A 13702-nucleotide genomic window follows, 5' to 3' on the forward strand; every position below is an offset into this window, starting at 1 on the left:
AAGCTGCTTCTTACTGGTCACGTTACTGAGGGCTCACAAGCACTTCCCTGTGCCCAATTTCATCATCTCAAGAGTGGGAAGGAGGATGATCTTCACCCTGCCCACCCCACAGATGTTTTGTGAGTATAAAACAAGAAGTGTTAATACATGTTGTACACACTGAAGTTCTAAGCAAACACACAGAAAAAATGAATTAAAGGTTTGTTTTGTTTTCAAAGTGATACTAAAAGAAACAAAAACTCTCAGAGCTAGAAATGACGAGTGAGATGGGATGGTACTCCAGAGTTGTAAATGTCTATGCTTTGATTTTTTTAGGAAGACAAAACAGCAACATCACTCTCTGCTTGGGAGGCAACAGTTCCCTTGAAGTCCTCCTCTGGTCGTAGCCCCATGGCAAGTCCTGGAAGGTCTCCCTACTTTCATAAGCTCAAGAAAGAAATCATGGAATGGTGGAGTTGGGAGAACCTCAATATCATTTAGCACAATCACCTCAGTTCACAAAAGGGGAAACAGTCCTGGAGAGGAGATGACTTGTTCAAGAGCTTCCTGTAATGTTTTTCAAGCTGGCTGTAATATCTTACCAAGCAGGGAAAATACAGGAAAATCTTTCAAAGGAAGATTTGTTTTCCCTCCCAGAAATCCTAGCTCTAGGCCCAAAACTGATTGTGTCCCATCAGCTATTTCTGACTGGATGCAGTGCTTGCTATGAAGACACAAGATGATCCTCTGTCAGCAAATCTAGGAGCTCACTGATTACTCGTCTCCACTTTTTCAGATGACTATTGTTACGTCTGAGAGAGCTTGCTTTCTTGTTGACAGAGGTAAGTGTTACTACCAGCAGCAACAACCTGGATCTCTCTTGATACCCAAATTCTGAAGCCTGCGCAGTGCAGTCTTCACTTCTATCCTTGGTTGGCACCCTTCACCCACCTCCCCAACCCTAAATGTGGGATGCCTGGGGCTGAAGCAGCTTACAGCAGGCCGAAGAGCTCCCTGTAGCTCTCGTCACCTTTCCCTTCCGACACCATGCTGTCCAGCTTGTCAATCAGCTCAGCCTCCACCTAGAAGGAAGCAGAAACATTGTCAACCTGAGCTGACCTCAGATGAAGAATCAGAAATCCAGTTCCCATCACAGGTGAGGATGGTAGAAAACTGCTTCTTGATTTTGATCTTGTTTCAAAAATGTGCCAGGGAAGACAGGATCTCATTTATAGCACCAAGAAACAATACCATCTCCCCCAATCAAGAAGGCATCTCACTCTCCTGGTTTAAAGAAGATAGGGTATTTAAATGTCTCAAGTACTCTTTTCTCAATCTAAGGACAAAAGGCAAGGATTTTCTTTTTCTTAAAGATTTATTAATTTACTTGAAAGTCAGAATTACACACGGGGTGGGGGGGTTCCATCTGCTGGTTCACTCCCCAATTGGCCGCAACAGCTGGAGCTGAACTGATCTGAAGCCAGGAGCCACGAGCTTCTTCCGAGTCTCCCATGTGGGTGCAAGGGCCCAAGGACTTGGGCCATCTTCTACTGCTTTCCCAGGCCATAGCAGAGAGCTGGATTGGAAGTGCAGCGTCCGGGTCTCGAACCGGCACCCATATGGGATGCCGGTGCTTCAGGCCAGGGTGTTAACCTGCTGTGCCACAGTGGCGGCCCAAGGCAAGGATTTTCTGGAGAGAAAATTATTTTGGCTCCAAAACAGGCCTTTGTCAAGCATTTTTCTTTCTTAAAAATATCCATTCAAAAGAACATGTATGTGTAAAACACACATGTTAGAACTTCACCTTAAATCCAGCTAGTCAAAAAGCAAGTTTGCTAGGTGGGGACTGGTCCTCACTTCAGGATAATAGTTTCTGCCATTTGTGTTCACATGATCTGACACCCTTGGGGCTGCTATCCCTTCCACTGCCCTATTATTGGCCCCCTTGCATTTATTATTTATACTTAAATCATTAGGAAAAACATCAGTTTCTATTCCAGATCTGCAAGGCACAAAGCAGTGTTTGGTCACTTATCTAACAGGCATCACCAACCTTCCTCTGAGATGAGAAATTAGTTATAAATGATGTGAGATAAAAATTTTAACCTTTCATTAGACCTTTTTATAGAAACCTTTTATTTAATGCATATAAATTTCGTAAGCACAACTTGAGGAATACAGTGATTCTCCCCACCATACCTGCCCTCCCATCCCCACTCCCACCTCCTCCCTATCCCATTTCTGGTCCCATTCTCCATCAAGATTCACTTTCAATTAACTTTAGTAATTATCTTATTTTATCTGAAGTGAAAGACAGAGTTACAGAGAGGTAGAGACAGAGAGAAAGAGAGGTCTTCCATCCGCTGGTTCACTCCCCAGATGGCTGCAATGGCCGGAGCTGCACCAGTCTGAAGCCAGGAGCCAGGAGCTTCTTCCAGGTCTCCCACGTGGGTGCAGGGGCCCAAGGACTCAGGCCATCTTCTACTACTTTCCCAGGCCATAGCAGAGAGCTGGACTGGAAGATGAGCAGCCGGGACTTAGAACCGGTGTGGGATGCCAGTGTTTCAGGCCAGGGCCTTAACCCACTGTGCCACAGCGCCAGCCCTTTTTCAATTAATTTTTTTTTTGACAGGCAGAGTGGACAGTGAGAGAGAGAGACAGAGAGAAAGGTCTTCCTTTTGCCGTTGGTTCACCCTCCAATGGCCGCCGCGGCCAGCGTGCTGCGCTGATCCGATGGCAGGAGCCAGGAGCCAGGTGCTTTTCCAGGTCTCCCATGGGGTGCAGGGCCCAAGCACCTGGGCCATCCTCCACTGCACTCCCGAGCCACAGCAGAGAGCTGGCCTGGAAGAGGGGCAACCGGGACAGAATCCGGCGCCCCAACCGGGACTAGAACCCGGTGTGCCGGCGCCGCTAGGCAGAGGATTTCCTCTTTTGAAAAATGTCTCTTTAAGCCCTTTGCCCATTGATTAACTGGGTTGTTTGTTTCGTTGTTGTGGAATTTCTTGATCTCTTTGTAGATTCTGGTTATTAATCCTTTATCAGTTGCATAGTTTGCAAATAATTTCTCCCATTCTGTTAGTTGCTTCTTCACTTTTCTGTTTCTTTTGCAGTACAGAAACTTCTCAATTTCATGTAATCCCATTTGCTAATTTTGGCTTTGTCTGTGTCTCTGGAGTTTTTTTTTTTTTTTTCCCAGGAACTCTTTGCCTGTGCCAATGTCTTGCAGGGTCTTCCCAATACTCTCTAATAATCTGATGGTATCAGGTTGTAGATATAGGTCTTTAATCCATTTTGAATGGATTTTTGTATAAGGTGTAAGGTGGGGGTCCTGCTTAATACTTCTGCATGTGGAAATCCAGTTTCCCCAGCACCATTTGTTGAAGAGACTGTCCTTACTCCACGGATTGGTTTTAGCTCCTTGATCAAATATAAGTTGGTTGTAGATGTTTGGATTGGTTTCTGGTGTTTCTATTCTGTTCTATTGGTCTATCCATCTGTTTTTGTACCAGTATAGGCTGTTTTGATTATAACTGCCTTGCAGTATGTCTTGAAATCCGGTATTGTGATGCCTCTAGCTTTGTTTTTGTTGTATAAGACTGCTTTAGCTATTCGAGGTCTCCTGTGCCTCCATATGAATTTCAGCACTATTTTTTCTAGATCTGAAAATGTACTTGGTATTTTGACTGGTATCACATTGAATCTGTAAATTGCTTTTGGAAGAATGGACATATTAATTCTTCCAATCCATGAACATGGAAGATTTTTCCACTTTTTTGTATCTTCTTCTATTTCTTTCTTTAATGTTTTGTAATTCTCATCGCAGAGATCTTTGACATTGTTGGTTAAATTTATACCAAAGTATTCAATTTGCTTTTGTAGCTATTGTGAATGGGATTGATCTTGGAAGTCCTTTCTCAGCCATAGCACTGTCTGTGTATACAAAGGTTGTTGATTTTTGTGTACTGACTTTATACTGCCACTTTACCAACTCTTCTATGAGTTCCAATAGTTCCTTGGTGGAGTCTTTTGTATCCCCTATATACACAGAATTATGTCATCTGCAAATAGGGATAGTTTGACTTCCCCTTTCCCAATCTCAATCCCTTTGATTTCTTTTTCTTGCCTAATGGATCTGGCTAAAACTTCCAGGACTATACTGGACAGCAATGGTGAGAGTGGGCATCATTGTCTGGTTCCAAATCTCAGTGGGAATGCTTCCAACTTTTCCCCATTCTATAGGATGCTGGCCATGAGTTTGTCATAAACTGCCTTAGTTGAGTTGAGGACTGTTGCTTCTAAACCCAATTTAATTAGAGTTTTCATCATGAAAGGGTGTTATATTTTATCAAATGCTTTCTCTGCATCTATTGAGATAATCGTATGGTTTTTGTTCTTCAGTTTGTTAATGTGATACATCACATTGATTGATTTGCATATGTTGAAATATCCCTGCATACCAGGGATAAATCTCACTTGGTCCAGGTGAATGATCTTTCTGATGTGTTGTTGGATTCGAATGGCCAGAATTTTGTTAAGGATTTTTGCATCTATGTTCATCAGGGAAACTGGTCTGTATTTCTCTTTCTCTGTTACGCGTTTTCTAGGTTTGGGAATTAAGGTGATGCTGGCTTCATAGAAAGAATTTGGAGGATTCCCTCCCTTTCAATTGTTTTGAATAACTTGAGAAGAACTGTAGTTAGTTCTTTAAATGTCTGGTAGATTTCAGCAGTCAAACCATCTGGTCCTGGGCTTTTCTTTGTTGGGAGGATCTTTATTACTGATTCAATTTCCATCTTAGTAATGGGTCTGTTTAGGTTTTCTATTTCTTCATAGCTCAATTTAGGCAGGCTGCATGTGTCCAAGAATCTATCCAATTCTGGGTTTCCCAGTTTGTTGGCATATGGCTCTTTGTAGTAGTTTCTGATGATTCTTTTTATTTCTGTGTTGTCTGTTATTACATTTCCTTTTTCATCTCTAATTTATTGATTTGGATCTTCTCTCTCCATTTTTTTTTGGTTAGTTGGGCCAATGATGTGTCAATATAGTTTGCTCCTTCAAAAAACCAGCTTTTCATTTTGCTGATTTTTAATTTTTTGTTTCAATTTTATTTCTTCTATAATTTTAATTATTTCTTTTCTCCTGCTAGTTTTGGGTTTGGTTTGCTGTTGTTTTTCTACATCTTTGAGCTACATTGATAGTTCATTTATCTGATGCCTTTCCAATTTCTTGATGTAGGCATCATTTACTATAAAGTTTCCTCAACACTGCTTTTGCTGTATCCCATAAGGTTTGATATGTTGTATTGTCCTCTTCATTTATTTCCAGAAACTTTTTTGATTTCTGTTTTGATAGATTTTTCTTTAACATTTACAAAATGCTATATAGAACTGCAGAATACACACACCTTTAAAGAGTATATATGGGGCCGGTGCTGTGGCATAGAGGGTAGAGCCGCTGCCTGCAGTGCTGGCGTCAAATATGGACACCAGTACAATTCCCGGCTGCTCCACTTCTGTCTGATCCAGCTCTTTGCTATGGCCTGGAAAAGCAGTGAAAGATGGCCCAATTTCCTGGGCCCCTGCACTCGCATGGGAGACCTGGAAGAATCTACTAGCTCCTGGCTTCAGATTAGCCCAGTTCCAGACATTGTAGCCATTTAGGGAGTAAACCAGTGGATGGAAGATCTCTCTCTCTCTCTCTCTCTGCCTCTGCAATTCCGTCTTTCAAATAAAAAAAATAAATCTTTAAAAAAGAGTACACAGAACACATGCTAAGAAAAATCATATGCTGAAATATAGAGATTTTTTCCTTTGAGATTGATACTTTTTTATTTATATAATGTAAACAAATTTCATGTATTTCCTCTTTGCAAATTTAGGAGCAAAGAAGTAATAAAGATTAACTGAACAAGTAAATTTATCAAGGCAATTAGGGCCGCTGAAGTTCCATCAGCAAAAAGAGAATGGGTAAATAAATGTGGCTTTTTTTTTTTTTATAGTGGTCTGCTGTGTGGCCAGGGCAGGGACTGTAAAATATTTATTGTCTGGTCTGATTATTCAGTTGCTTGAATATGTATTTCTGAGGACACAGAAAGTCTGAGACCTGGAGTTCTTAGGGATTAATATCATCTCACTCTATGTGGAAAAGAGGCATCACCAAAGACATGCCAGGGGCCATCTAAGTCAAGTAGAGTTAGGTCAGGACGCCAAGGTGTTTCATTCCAAGTTCAGAGCTTTTCTTGCCTTCCTGGGTCAACCAGCTGGCCACAAGCCTCCCAAGAAATAAAGGGCTTGATAACAACATCTCTTTTCACACATGGAAGTATAGAGTATGCTTCCCAGAGCAAAGGATGGGAGGGGACTTGGAACAGCAAAGAGTCTGATTGTGCAAAAAGGGGTTTAGTAGTCTACTGGAGTCTAAAAATGAGTTCCTGGGCCACCAGCTTCAGCCTCACCAAAGATCTCAGTTGAAATCCAACTTCTCAGGCTGGTGCCACAGGCGGAGGATTAGCTTAGTCCCGGTTGCTCCTCTTCCAGGCCAGCTCTCTGCTGTGGCCCGGGAGTGCAGTGGAGGATGGCCCAGGTCTTTGGGCCCTGCACCCACATGGGAGACCAGGAGGAAGCGCCTGGCTCCTGGCTTCAGATTGGCGCAGCATGCCAGCCGCAATGCGCTGGCTGCAGCGGCCACTTGTTGGGTGAACCAACGGAAAAAGGAAGACCTTTCTCTCTGTTTCTCTCTCACTGTCTGACGCTGCCTGTCAAAAAATAAAAAAAAAAAAAAAGAAAGAAATCCAACTTCTCAGACTGTTGGATCAGTACCTCAGGGTGGGTAAAAATTATCTGTGTTCTAATAAGCCCTCAAGATGGTTCTTATGCCTATTCAAGTGTTAGAACTTTTGTAGCTGGTGATAGAATGATATGCTAAACATTACTTTATCACTCCCAAAGAGCTGATCAAAGAAAAGTTTATTAGGAAAATTGAGAAATCTAAAACATGTGATATGAAGAATAATGCACGGAAAATCAAAGTCACTAAATCAAACAAAATGATAAGTTCTTCAAATATATCAAGTCATAATTACTAGTTCTGCCCATCAGGTTTATGGAGTTAATTTTATTCTATATAACTAATATTCCTGAAATGACACTTTGTTATGTATTCATAAAACATTTGTCCTGTCACATAACCATTGTAGTTCTGAGCAACTATTTACCTCTCTAAACCCAAATTTCCTCATTTGTGAAATGGAAATGGTGACACTATTTCTCTTTGGTGTTACTGTGCCTGGGCTCTTGGGAAAGGTTCAATCAATGCAGTTTTGTTTTTCACCTCCATGAGCCTACTTAGTCTTAGACATCATGCTGAGTTCTGGGAAATAAAATACTCAAGAAATAATTCAGATTCCTGAGTGCTCACCATCTGGTAGGGGGGGCAGGGACAACAACTGACACAGCTCAGCCTGGTTAGTGCTCAAGTAGGGCAGCACAGAGAGCAAAGTCTAGGTTCTGATAAATTAATGGACAATAGCATTTTAATAGTGCCTTAAAAACTTAAGAAATGTTTTTGCTCTTTGATCTAGTGATTTCAGATTAATAAACTTCCCTAAGAAAACAGTCAGAAATGAAAAGTTTGTTTGCAATATTAACAACAAAAATTTAAAACAGATCTAATTTATTATTATTTTATTTACTTGAAAGGTAGAGTTACAGAGAGGCAGAGGCGGGGTGGGAGGAGGGAGAAAGGGAGAGAGGAAAGGAGGGAGAGGGAGAGGGAGAGGGAGAGGGAGAGGGAGAGGGAGAGGGAGAGGAGAGAGAGGTCTTCCATCTGCTGATTGATTTGCCAAATGGCTGCAACAGCCAGAGCTGGGCTGATCAGAAGCCAGGAGCCTGGATCTTCTTTTGGGTCTCCCATATGGGTGCAGCAGCCAAGGACTTGGGCCATCTTATGCTGCTTTCCCAGGCACATTAGCAGGAAGCAGGATTGGAAGAGGAACAGCCAGGACTTGAACCATGCCCATATGGGATGCCAACACTGCAGGTGGAGGCTTTACCCACTATGCCACAGTGCTGGCCCCAACAAACCCAATTTCTAAAACTAGGAGACTGACTAAATATGTTGTGGCCAAGCCATATAATGGAATACTACGTAGTCTCTGAACTAACAGCATACTATAGAGGAAGATTAACTGACGTGAAGTAGTAGTCAAGGAGTTGGTGCTGTGGCGTAGCCTGTAAAGCTTCCACCTGTGGTGCCAGCATCCCATATGGCTGCTGGTTTGAGTCCCTGCTGCTTCACTTTTTTTTTATAGGCAGAGTTAGAGAGAGAAAGAGAGAGAGAGACAGAGAGAAAGGTCTTCCTTTTTCCGTTAGTTCACCCCCCAAATGGCCACTATGGCCGGCGTGCTGCGCCGATCCAAAGCCAGGAGCCAGGTGCACTTGGGCCATCCTCCACTGCCTTCCTGGGACTGGAAGAGGAGCAACCAGGACAGAATCCGGAGTGCCGGCGCTGCAGGCGGAGGATTAGGCAAGTGAGCCATGGCGCCGGCCACGCTTCACTTCTAATCTAGCTCTCTGCTATGGCCTGGGAAAGCAGTAGAAAATGGCCCAAGTCCTTGGGTGCATGGGAGATCTGGAAGAAGCTCCTGGCTCCTGGCTTCAGATCAATGCAGCTCCAGCTGTTTGTGGCCATCTGGGGAGTGAACCAGTGGATGGAAGACCTCTTTCTCTGCCTTTCCTTCTCTTTCCGTGTAACTCTTTCAAGTAAATAAATATTTTTTTTTTCCTATTTCAAACAACTTTATTCACATTAGACTTTGATATATGCAATTACAGGGAAGTAAAGAGCATAATGGGAGCCCTTAACAGGAAATCTTAGTGTGAATTTGGGGTTTGAGCAGGACATCAATGAAGAAGTCTTCCTGGAAGAAGTATCATCTTGGTTAAGTCCTGAAACCAAAAATCAGTAATCAAAAAAAGTGAGAATCTGAGACTGTGGACATAAGGATAAAGAGGAGGGACAAAAACTGCAGAGCATGAAAGAGCACATCATTCAAGAATTGGAAGCACATTGTGACTAGAATATGAAGATGGAATGGGAACGCTGTGGCTGCAGAATGAACCCAACACTGCATAATGAAGAACTGAGAGATAATTTGAAGGAGTTTGAACTTCAGTTTTGAGAACAAAGAAGAGTTATTGAAGGACTTTTTAAAAATTTTTATTTATTTTTTGACAGGTGGAGTTAGACAGTGAGAGAGAGACAGAGAGAGAGTTATAGACAGTGAAAGAGACAGAGAAAAGTCTTCCTTCCATTGGTTCACTCCCCTAATGGCCGCCACAGCCAGCACTACACTGATCTGAAGCCAGGAGCTTCCTCCCAGTCTCCCATGCGGGTGCAGGGCCCATGGACTTGGGCCATCCTCCCCTGCCCTCCTGGGCCACAGCAGAGAGCTAGACTGGAAGAGGAGCAACTGGGACTAGTACTCGGTGCCCCAACCGAGACTAGAACCCGGAGTGCCGGCGCTGCAGGCAGAGGATTAGCCAAATGAGCAACGACACCTGCCCTGACTTATTGAAGGACTTTTAAAACTGTCTGACAAAATCAGATTTGTATTTCAAACTTTCCTCTCTTTTTCTTCTTCCCTAACCTATAGTATACTTTATATGCTATGGAATACATCAAGATAAGTTACATTTTTTTCATCTGATTATATTGTAGGTAAGTTTAAAAATAGCTAAGTAATCTCTACCCAAAAATATATAAATCACGAATAATAGATTGGGTAAACGGCACCCAAAACACCATTCATGTGGTCTTCTGATAACTTTGTTCTGAAAGTACTGCTGAATTATTCCTTTTATGGTGATATCATAGATGACCTTCATTTTTTTTTTTTTAATCTTTTATTTAATTAATATAAATTTCCAAAGTACGACTCATGTGTTACAATGGCTTCCCCCCCCATACCGTCCCTCCCACCCACAACCCTCCCCTTTCCCACTCCCTCTCCCCTTCCATTCACATCAAGATTCATTTTCGATTATCTTAATATACAGAAGATCAGCTTAGTATACCTTAAGTAAGTATTTCAACAGTTTGCTCCCACACAAAAACATAAAGTGAAAAATAATAGATGATTTTTTTTAAATGATGATGAAATCAGATCAGACCTATTGTCATGTTTAATCCCAGTGAGAGGCAAGTTGGGAATTGATAATTTCTTTCTTTTTTTTTTTTTTTTTTTTTTTTTTTTTTTTTTTACAGAAGATCAGTTTAGTGTACATTAAGTAAAGATTTCAGTCGTTTGCACCCCCATAGAAACACAAAGTGAAATATACTGTTTGAGTACTCGTTATAGCATTAAGCCTCAGTGTACAGCACGTTAAGGACAGAGATCCTACATGAGGAGTAAGTGCACAGTGACTCCTGTTCTTGACTTTTAAAAAAAGTAGTCATGATAAGTTGTAACCCAAAAAAGGGAGATTAAAAAGCAACACCTTCAACAATTTTTTAAAATTAAACAAAGTGTATGTACTGGAAAAAAGCCACATGAAGACAAAAACTACCCCTTCCAGTTAATAATAGTATTATGGGTTAAACTTTTTATTATAGCTTATTTGCATTTTTAATTTCTCACATTAAATATTGTTTTTATAATTAGAAAAAGTATTTTTAATAGGCAGTAAGCATCAGGGAAGTAGTTAACAGAGACAAAGCAGTAGAAAGAACAATCATATTCAAGACCAAAATGTCATTGGATTCTGTTGTTTAGAAGGTTTTGAATCACCTTCAAGAGAACAGTTTCAACAAATATAGGTGCTGATTATACACTAGCCTGAATTGAAAGGGGGGTGGAAAGTGGAAACTGGGGTGATTAAAAGATCAAATACTTTTAAAGTATTTGATGGCAAAGGGAAGCAACACTAGTATTTTTTCTAACAAAGGAATTTTACTGGATATTAGTTAGCTATTCATGACAGTCTTAGTGGTGAACACATTCATGATCTGAGCCTTGAAATGTGAGCCCCAACTTAGTCTTCCACAAAGTGAAACTTCTTCATGCAGTGTTAGTAACAGAATTCAGCCCAGCTCCTGGTTTAGTAGACTCAAGCTGACCCACTCTTCAGTTGTTTAGGTGCAAAAAAATTTTAACTCCATGCATTGTTTATTTGTAATAGGTATTATCATGAACTATCTGAAGACCCCTAACATGCAAGGATTTTAATTTTTTTCACCAAAATTAACCTATTTTTAATACTACTTTTTTTTTTTTTTTTTTTTTTTTTTTTTTTTTTTTGATAGGCAGAGTGGATAGTGAGAGAGACAGAAAGGTCTTCCTTCCGTTGGTTCACTACCCAAATGACCGCCATGGCCGGCGCTGCACCGATCCGAAGCCAGGAGCCAGGTGCTTCCTCCTGGTCTCCCATGTGGGTGCAGGGCCCAAGCACTTGGGCCATCCTCCACTGCCTTCCCGGGCCACAGCAGAGAGCTGGACTGGAAGAGAAGTAACCAGGATAGAATCCGGCGCCCCGACCAGGACTAGAATCTAGTGTGCCAGCGCCGCAGGCAGAGGATTAGCCTATTGAGCTGCGGCGCCAGCCTTTAATACTACTTTTTATAAATTTTTGATGCAGCCTCATTTTATGGAGTACACTGTGCTTGATGTTTTGATATATGTATACATTGAAGAATGACTGAATCAAGATAATTTAACATATTGCCTCACCTACTAATTTTTTTGTGAGAACATTTAAAATCTAATCTTTCAGCAGTTTTGAAATACACATTATTAACTAAGCCACCATCTTGTGCAACAGATCAGTAAAACTTACTACTCATATCTAACTGAAGCTTTAGATTCTTTGATGGTCAATTGATTGTTTTTGATGGTACAAAGAAGAATCAGGGAGAAAAGAATAGTCTTTTCAACAAAAGGTGCTGGAACAACTACATCTATCTATGCAAAAACAAATACTTCATATCTTATACAAAAATTAACTTAATATAGATCTAAATTTAAAATGTGAAACTATAAATCTCCTAGAAGAAAACATAGGAAAACAGCTTTTGTGGCCACAGGTTAGGAAAAGAGTTCTTAGATTGACCCTAAAAGCATAATCCATAAAAGAAAAACAGTGATAAAATGAACTTCATAAAAACTTGTAAATTTTGTTTTGTAAAAGATGCTATTTACTTAATAAAAAGAAAAGCTAAAGACTTAGACAAAATATTTATAAATCATTTATTCAACAAAGGGCTTATAAACAGAAGATACAAAGAATCCTTCAAAAACTTAACAATATCAAGAAATAAACAACCCAACTGAATATGAAAACAGTTTTGAATAATTGTTTCACCAAAGAAATGTCAGTAAGGTAAATAAGCACACAAGAAGATGCTCAGTGTCATTAGGGAATTGGAACTTAAAATCTCAATGATATACAACTTACCTATTAGAATAGATAAACAGAAAACATGAAATATTTGTCCATATATGGAGTAAATGGAATTCTCACATACTGCTGCTGGAACTTCCAAGTGGAATAGCCATTTTGGAAAAAGTTCTGTAGCCTTTAATTTTTAGCTTACACAGCTAAATATAATTTATCACAAGACCCATTAATCTTTTTCTTAGGTATTCACCCAAGAAAAATAAAAGTTTACATTAATATAAAAACCCATAAATAAATGATTTTAGTAGCTTTATTCACAATCATCAAAATGGGAAATAATCTAAATGTCTTCCAAATGATTTCTGAACAAACTAAAGACTACTCAGCAGTAGAAAAACTGATACATGCCAAAACATGGACAAAACTCTCAAAAGTATTATGCTAAGTGAAAGAACAATCTCAAAGGTTACATTCTGCTTGGTTGAAACTACATGGTATTCTGTAAAAGGCACTCTGGAATGATGGAGACTAGTGGTTAAATTGGCTAAGCATAGGGGAAAAGTTTGACTACAAAAGGATAGCAAAATAGAACTTCTTAGGAATTTAAAAAAAGTCTTTATTGTGGTGGTGATTACATGACTCCATGTATTTTCTAAAACTCACAGAACTAAATAAAAAAAATTGAATTTTACTCCATGTAAACTTTAAAGTAAATAACTAGTTAAAATTTTTGTTCTTTTCCTCATTATTCAGTCACCTGTTTTGAGACCATTGGTTTATTCCAAAATCACAGGGTCAGGAAGGATCTTAGTGGGGAACTGGCACAATTCCCAACCCAACGCAGAAGTTTCCCTTGGAGAATTTCTAGAAATTTCTGTTTCAGGACCACCACCAGCAAAGAGGAACTCCCCATCTTTCAAAGCAGGTCAGCTCACAGTAGAGAGTTTCTGCTGCTAGCAAGTTATTTATTTAATTAGCTAAAATTGGCTTCCCTACTACTACCTCCTACTGATCTTAGTATTATATCCTGTAGCTGCCTTAGTGGTGGCAAAAGAGCTGCATCAGAGGGACAGCCTGAAGACTCTTAGTCAGATGTCAAGGTTCTTACATCTCCTGGACCCATCCCTCTGCACAGTCTCTGACATTCTGGGCTATCCTGAGTCATGAAAAGTCATCTGGTGTGGGCTCCAGCCCTAGAAATACCTAGATCATGAAGCAGAAGAGGATAGCATGTTCCCAGGGCTCTCTCATGAATGAAATGTGGTTAGTTTCAGTCATTTTCTCCTTGATGAGAAAGTTCCTTTTACATGGTGGTGCTCATCCCTTTCCTC

The 13702-nt window shown here is 40.4% G+C and overlaps 1 protein-coding gene across 14 annotated transcripts in view; it reads right to left on the reverse strand.

Moving 5' to 3' along the window:
* The window catches only part of DOCK3 (dedicator of cytokinesis 3), a 507250-nt gene that overhangs the window by 44794 nt on the left and 448754 nt on the right, over positions 1–13702 (reverse strand). For all 14 annotated transcript variants that reach the window (XM_051852373.3, XM_051852369.3, XM_051852371.3 and 11 more), the window contains one exon: positions 976–1061. In XM_051852373.3, the coding sequence (XP_051708333.1) occupies positions 976–1061 (86 nt within the window). The remainder of the gene's footprint in view (positions 1–975; positions 1062–13702) is intronic.

The sequence above is a fragment of the Oryctolagus cuniculus genome, chromosome 10 (genome assembly GCF_051225735.1).
Source record: "Oryctolagus cuniculus isolate XC-2025 breed Fujian yellow rabbit chromosome 10, ASM5122573v1, whole genome shotgun sequence".
NCBI lineage: Eukaryota > Metazoa > Chordata > Mammalia > Lagomorpha > Leporidae > Oryctolagus > Oryctolagus cuniculus.